The sequence below is a fragment of the Schistocerca piceifrons genome, chromosome 4, assembly GCF_021461385.2.
Source record: "Schistocerca piceifrons isolate TAMUIC-IGC-003096 chromosome 4, iqSchPice1.1, whole genome shotgun sequence".
NCBI classification, from domain to species: domain Eukaryota; kingdom Metazoa; phylum Arthropoda; class Insecta; order Orthoptera; family Acrididae; genus Schistocerca; species Schistocerca piceifrons.
The window spans coordinates 517,937,743-517,945,864 of record NC_060141.1 but is presented as its reverse complement, the minus strand read 5'-3'; the positions used below and the strand labels follow the sequence as shown (position 1 = coordinate 517,945,864).

General features: G+C 48.1%; 1 protein-coding gene across 1 annotated transcript; it reads left to right on the top strand.

Moving 5' to 3' along the window:
* The first annotated feature begins 1,862 nt into the window (after positions 1-1,862).
* On the top strand, positions 1,863-2,147 carry LOC124795969 (cell death-inducing p53-target protein 1-like). Its single transcript, XM_047260051.1, has one exon. The coding sequence runs from the start codon at positions 1,863-1,865 to the stop codon at positions 2,145-2,147; it is 285 nt and encodes a 94-aa protein (XP_047116007.1).
* The last annotated feature ends 5,975 nt before the right edge of the window (positions 2,148-8,122 follow it).

The following is an 8,122-nucleotide window of genomic DNA, read 5'->3' as shown; positions in this document are numbered from 1 at the left end:
ACCGGGTCGACACTGCTACCGGAGAAAGTGAAAGCAATACTGAACATGCCGCATCCACAGGCACACAAAGAATTACGACATTACCTCGGCATGTGGAACTTTTATCGTTGACACCTGTCCAACACTGCAGCCGTGCAAGAGCCGCTGACTAAGGCGTTACAAGGTCCTACCTCAAAAGGAAAGTCCCTCGTGAATTGGACAGACGCAATGGAGCAGAGCTTCACGGACTCAAAAAGGAATCTCGTGGAAGCGACGCTACTCGCGCACCCGGTACATGACGCGGACTTAGCTGTAGTCGTGGACGCCAGCCAGGCCGCCATCGGTGCGGCGTTACAACAGCGCATCGGCGGGAATTGGCAGCCTCATGGTTTTTTCTCTAAAAAGCTTTCCGAATCGCAACGTGCTTGGAGCGCTTATGACCAAGATTTGCCTGCGGTGTATGCAGTGGTGAAATACTTCCGACCGTCCATAGAAGCCTGACAATTCGTCATTTTCACCGACCACAAACCCATTACCCGCGCGTCCGAGAACAACCGCACTAAGTGTTCACCAAGCCAACTCCAGCAGTTCGCAATTCACGACAGACATCCGACACATTTTGGGGGTAGACAGTATCATCGCCGATTGTGTGTCCTGAGCGTGTGCCGTTATTTCACCCCCTGTGAACTTTGAGGACGTGGCCCAAGTACAGGAGAGTGATGATGAACTGCACCGTTTCCGTCACGACACTTCCAGCAGCCTGAACTTGAGCTGGTGCCTGTCCCCGGCTCCACACAGAAGATTTGGTGTGACATCTCAACCGGCATGCACCGACCATTCCTCCTAGAGAAATTCCGGCGCAGTGCCTTCGACCATGCCCAGGGACTGTCACACCCCGGCACCAACACCACTGCGAGGCTCGTGGCTGCGCGTTTCGTCTGGCCCGGGCTTCGGAAGGACTGTTGCGAATGGGCGCGCACATGCACCGCATGTCAGCGCGCCAAAGTCGGGAGGCACATCCACGCACTCGTGGGCACCTTCCCAGACACGACACGCCAATTTGTGCACGTTCACGTGGACCTCGTCGGCCCGCTTCCTCTCTCACAAGGCAAGCGGTACCTCCTAACTATGGTGGACCGCTTCACTCGCTGGCCAGAAGCAACGCCCGTCGCGGACATCACAGCCGAGACCGTCGCCACCGCATTCATCGACACCTGGGTGGCACGCTTCGGATGTCCCAGTCACGTGACAACTGACTGCAGCCGCCAGTTTAACTGCGTGTTGTTTACGCACGTCGCCAGACTGTGTGGCACCTGGTTACACAGGACAACCAGCTACCATCCGGCGTCGAATGGCATGGTCGAACGGTTCCACAGGACTCTGAAAGCCGCTCTAACCCGCCACGACACCTCATGGCCAGAGGCACTCCCACCAGTGCTGCTCGGCCTGCGAGTAATGCCGAAGGAGGAGATTGGCGCGTCACGTGCCGACCTCGTTTACGGGCAATCTCTGACAATCATGGGCGATTTTGTCGAAGATGTAAGACTCCCACACGACGCTGTGGCACCCACTCTGGCATAACGTTTGCGCACTCACATGGCCAGCCTCCGAGCACATGACCGATGCGGCACGGCACCAGAAAGATATTCGTTCACGCCGACCTGCAGCGCTGCACGCACGTCATGTTGCATACCGATGCAGTACAACCACCTCTCCGACTGCCCTACAGTGTACCGCACCGCGTGATCGCCTGAGGAGACAAAACGCTGGTCAACGAGTGCAATGGGAAGCTGTTGACAGTGTCAGTTGACCGCGTCAAACCAGCCTACGTCTTGCCCGCTCCATCAGCCACGCATTTCTTCGACCCGGCAGAAGATCTGATCATGGAGGACACTCCCTCTGCCAGCGGTCAGACGGAACCCGCACCCGTAGCCGCTGGTGACACTCAGCTGCAGCCTGCTGTCATCGCGCCGCCATGTGTGCCTCCCACCACCACGCCCATGCAGCTGGCACGGCCGCCCGGACCGCACCCACCACAGGCGCACTGGTCACCCCCACCACGGCCGCCAGCGGACTACATCACGTGCACTGGCCACCGTGTCCGATTCAAACGGCCGTGCTGCGTCACCAGCACGCCACGACACCCAAACCAGCAATCATGCGCCTGAGCCGCCGAGCGCCATCAGAATCCGGTGCCTGCGAGCTGCCGTCCGCTGTAGAGACCCGGCCTCCAGCTGCAAGTGCCTTCGGCCGGTAACTCCAGTCGAGACCCGGACACCGCCTCCTGCATTCGTCACAGCTCCTGGACCCGCGTCGCGTCGCTTTGCCTGCGCCGCGTCGGGCGTTGAGGCCGGATCGGCATCCGCGCCAGTTTACCACATTCGCTTCGCCGTTGAGCTCCGGACATTGCTCTCCACACCGCCCGGTTTGTCCGTAGCAGCTCCCGGGCCCGCATTCGAGTCCGGACAGTACCGTACTCGCACAAGTGCCTTCGAGACGTCACCACCAATGACCTGCAATGCATGCCTTCACGCGCATTGCTACGGTCAGTTGCAGCCAGTGCCTGCTGCCGCTGTCACCAGCTGACAGCGCGAGGACACGCCCACCCCACGCTCGCCGGTCCGGCGTGCTGCCGTCACGGGCCGTTGCCCTTTCAACACCGACCAACCCCCACCAACGCTACCGCACTGCCATCACGCAGCGCGCGGAGTTTTAACACACGCGCACCACCGAACGATTGCCGCTTTTTCACAGCTACGGAGCTCCGCTCTCCAAGGGGGGGATCTGTGTGGCGGCAGCACCGTCCAACACACGAAGGGCTGAATTACGGCACTGCCAACACAAGTAGGGGCAGCTGTACCGTTACGCCGAATTTCGGCAATGGTGCGTTGCACACCGGACCGCACGGGAACAAAGCAGGCACACAGTGCGAGCTAGTCGACGCGGCGTGACACACGTCTCTCAGTTCTCCCACTGTGGACCACGTGCGTCGAGTCAACATGACTGCACCGTAAATGCGTATGCGCGGTTGTAAATGCAGTCACCGTTTCACAGTGTGCACCATACTGTTAAAGTGTCTTTTGCTCCTTCGCAGATGTTATGGCGCCTCCGGTCGCGCCAGGAGCAGAACATTCAGTGACGCGGCCTTTTGTCTTCCTCGGTCCACGCGGTATCGCCACGGCTCATCACTGTGTATACCCTCCGGGATCAGTGATCGAGTCGTGCTGCCAGTGCAACGCACCTGTATGGGTGGACATTAGCGACGAATGGTATTTGTCATTTATTGTAACGCTAGGAAGAATAAATGTGTCCTGACCCAAAACTGCTTTAGTCGTTTTTTGTCACCAAGCCTCTCCCTTGAGCATCGTGCATGGGCGCGGTGATAAAGCCAGTTCACTGCACGTGAGTGACTGTAAGCGGAGATACCACACGTTCCCGCTTCAGAGCTGTCCTGGTACCCATTGCTGTACCCCTGATCTGTTTGTAGGTCTGCCCCTCAAAGATGAACTAACTGTTGCTAAGTATAAAGTTGATTAAGGTGATAAGGAAGGTTGTCATAGGTTTGGAATCAGGTGCACACTGACTGAGGAAATGTTCAGCAGCAGACAGACCATGTACATGGGGGATGTTGGTGTAGAGAGATGTGGCATGGGGATGTTGGTGTAGAGGGATGTGGCATCAATGGTGAAAAGCGAGGTGTGTGATGGGAGTAGGACAGGCATGGATTTCATATGAGCTAGGAAATGTTTAGTATCTTTGATATGAGAGGGAAGCCTCTGTACTACAGGTTGCAGGTGCTGGTCAACTAAGGCGGATATATGTTCAGTGGGGCTTTGAAGCCAACAACTATAGGATGAGAAGTTCTGTGGATTGAGGAGTTAGTCCTTGTGAGGAGCCTGAGGTTTTAAGGATGGACTGCAGGTGTTTGAATCACAGGGATGGGATCTTAATGGCAGACGCTATATGTAGATGTGTCAGACTGCTGGCATAAACCTTCACTAACATACTCTTTTCGATCAAGTACTACAGTGGTAGATCCATTGTCTGCTCAGAGGATAATGATGGAGTCATCAGCTTTTATGGAATGTAGAGCTTGGAATCCTGCAGAGGACTGGTTAGGGTCATGTTGTAAGGACCTGAGGAAGGGTTGTGAAGCAATGCTGTGAGGAATAATTGGAAGGCTTTAAGGGATGATTTTGAGGTAGTGGTGGTGGATCAAGTTGGGATCATTATCACAGTTGTTCAAGGCAGGGTTCAATGTCACGTTTGCTGTTGGAAAGGTTTTGTGATTGCGACTCAAAGTGATATCACTAGAAATGTCACTTCACAATCCAATCCCAAAATCTTTCCAACAGCAAACCTGACATTGAACCTTGTCTTGAACAGTTATGACCATGATTCCAACTTGATTCACCACCACTACCTCAAAATCATCCCTTTCTCAGTCAGCACCTACCTGATTGCAAACCTATGACATCCTTCCTTCACACTTTAATCAACTTCTCACTTACCAACAACTACTTCACCTTGGAGTGGCATACATACAAACAGATCAGGGGTAGAGCCACAGAAACCAGAATGGCTCATTCCTAACCTAACCTTGGCTTGGAGGGGGCTTTACTGGGATACGTAAGTCTTCAGCCCCAGGTTTGATTTAGGTATATTGATGACATATTTACCATATGGACTCATGGTGAGGCTGCTCTGTTAAAATTACTGGAAACTATGAATTCCTTCTTCCAATGAAATACCACAAAGCCTATTCTGATTCCCGTGCCACATTCCTTCATGTTGTTCTTTTCCTCACCGAAGGGCATCTACACACTCCTGTACACATTAAACCTACAAACAAACAACAGTATTTACATTTTGACAGTTTCCAACCTTTCCATGTCAAACATTCCCTCCAATAAAGACGTGGCATTCGAGGCAAATGTATTTGTTCAGATGCAGACTCCTGACAGCAACACACCACCATTCTCACCTCAGCCTTCACTCGATGTAATTACCCCACTGGCCTAGTTCAAAAGCAGATTTCCTGAGCCACCACATTCTATCCTGGTACTGCTGATCCCTTCAAAAAACCACTTCATGACAGGCCACTCAGTATTATTCTGGTCTGGAATGTATTAATCAGCTACTTTGACAAGGCAATGGCTTCCTAAAATCATACCCTGAAATGAGACCCATTCTTTCTGAGAGTTTACCCACCACACCTATAATTTTTTTCATTGCCCTCCCAATCTCTGTAATATTCTTGTCAGACCCTATGCTCCTTCTGCACCCATCTCCCTACCCTATGGTTCCTGTGACCATCCCTAGTGCAAGACTTGCCCTGCGCACCTTCCTACCACCACCTACACCAGCCATGTAACTGACAAACCATATATCATCAAAGAGAGAGCCACCCGTGAAACAATACATATCATATACCAACTGTTATTTAAAGACTGTTCGATCTTTTACCTTGGCATGAGTACCACCAAATTATCAGTTAGGATGAATGGACATAGGCAGAGGATGTATACTGGCAACATGCAGCATCCCGTTGCAGAACATGCTCTATAACATAACGGTCATGATCTCGGTGTCTGTTTCACGATACTAGATTGCTGAAATGGGGCATATTTATATCCAAAAACCAAATACGTAAAACAGGTACAAGCAAAATTTGTCAATAGGCAAAATTGAACAGCTTAACAACACAAAGCAAACTCCACAAGTCAACATACACGGTATAGCATTTATGTTTACCAATATGAACAGTCACTTGTCACAGAGATAAAGGCATACAACGTTGGAAAAAAAAAACACTGTCTAATTCCGCAAAGATATCCTGCTTGCAGCCAGTGAGCGGCGCCATCAGAGGTGACACAACAAGTCAACTTTGCAGTGATAAAAACACACTTAGAATTCACTTAGAAGGGTGAAACTTGATTTGTTTTATTCAGAAAACTCCTAACAAATTTACAATGAAAATGACCAAATAAGTTAATTTTGTCATTTTCATCGTTCCGGCTCCCCTTAAGCTCTCAAGTTTTAAAATCTTGTCCTGTACACTCCTCAACAATCAGTTTTTCCTTTTCATCCCATCCAGTAAGTTTCCCCTATCCCCAGTTCTGGGTAACTTTCCCGATATCTACCCCTTTTCCTAGACCTCTCCAGTCCATTTCCTTCATCCCTCTTTCTTCCCTTTCAACTGTTCTGTCTGAAGAAGGAGCCCCTGACTCCAAAAGCTTGCCTAATTATAATCTTCTTGTACCGTATGTGTGTGTTCTGTCACCCCTTGGTGAGTAGATTTATTATCTAGTTATACAAAGCAGCTACTTTCTTATTCGAGCAGGAATTCATAAACCTTTACTAATCACAGTGTAATTTGCAGATGGCAATAGGTTAACTAGTTTACCTGCACGTAACATTAATAAGGAAAACACATGGAGGTGAAATTTTTGGTAAGCAAAGAACTATCTGTTTCTTACTTCAACAATATGAGAGAAGGAAAGTTGCTACTCACAATATAGCAGAGATGTTGAGCCGCGATAGGCACAATAAAAAGATTCACACAATCATAGCTTTCGGCCATTAAGGCCTTTGTCAGTAGTAGACACACACACACACACACACACACACACACACACACACACACACACACACAAGCGCAACTTGCACACACAGCTGCAGTCTCAGAGAGCTGAAACTACACTGTGATTAGCAGCACCAGTGCATGATGGGAGTGGCGACTGGGTGGGGGTAAGGAGGAGGCTGAGGTGGGGAGGGGGAGGGATAGTATGGCGGGAATGGCGGACAGTGAAGTGTTGCAGTTTAGACGGAGGGTAGAAGAGAAGGTGTGGAGGGGGGAGGGGTTAAGTAGCGGAAAGGAGAGAAATAAAAATAAAAGAAATTAAAAGAGCTGAAACCCCACTCTCTTGAGACTGTGTGTGTGTGTGTGTGTGAGTGTGTCCTTTTCCATTGTTTGATTTTTGCCAGAAGGGCTTGTTAGTTTGCTAATCACCAGATCTGGAAAATTAATTTTTTACCAACCTCTGGCAGTCTCTTTGAATCCTGCAGAAAATCATTTACCAAAAACAGCACCTACAATCTTGCCCTTTTTTTTTGGTAATGCAGGCCATAGTTATACAGATCTGCTGTTTTGTTTATCTTGGTTTTATATACTCTAATAACATGTTATTAATTAATGTTAACATCAAATTTTTACTATTATTCTTAAATTCGTTAAGAAATAATTGTGCAGAACAATATTTCAGTCAGTCCAGTGTTACTTATCAAAATGTATGGATGATATTGTAAGTTCATGTTTAGTTATCAATGTTAACAAAATGTTAATAACTCCATGTCATCATCAGTTGGTCCACAGAAATGTGTACTTCCATGTGAATCAGTCACAACAACATGAAGTTAGTCTAAAGGCATCAAACATCATGCTACAATCATGTAATTATGAATTTGTGTGTTTGAGAGAAGTGTCTATGAACATAATCTTTGTGTATCTTTAATCCTATCTGCTACCAATGAAATGTTAATGAGTATACCTCACCAGTCTGGTTTAAATATTGAGACTCCAGTCTGTTCAAAAACTGATCATAAAAGAAAAAGTGTATTGCAGTAAACAAGAAGAAACTGAAAACTGTGGGATGCAATACAGTGTATGTTCTTTAATGAAAGTCAATCAAACCTAGTATTAGCAGGACTTTTTCAAGGCATATTATGAGACAACTGAAAGTGAATTACCAAATCATTTGTTACATGGTCACAAGAAAAATCTTCATTGATATTCTACTGTAAATGTCAGTACTTGTGCTCTTTTCTAAACGAGTTTACTTAATCCACAAGAAATTTTACTTATTTTGGTGTTAATGAATTTAACATGGAACTCAACCATAACTCTATGTATTTGCAATCTGATGTGAATCAAACAATCCTCAAAATTATAACTGTAACATAATCGATTGGTACTAAGAAAATGTTGGAAGACTCAGCTAGTACAACAGCTGGAAAAATGTAGATGATCTTTATCCTCACTCATCTCATCCCTCATTTTTTGTTTAATAACCTAAGTATAATGTAATACTAACATCAACCCCCCTATGAACCATGGACCTTGCCGTTGGTGGGGAGGCTTGCG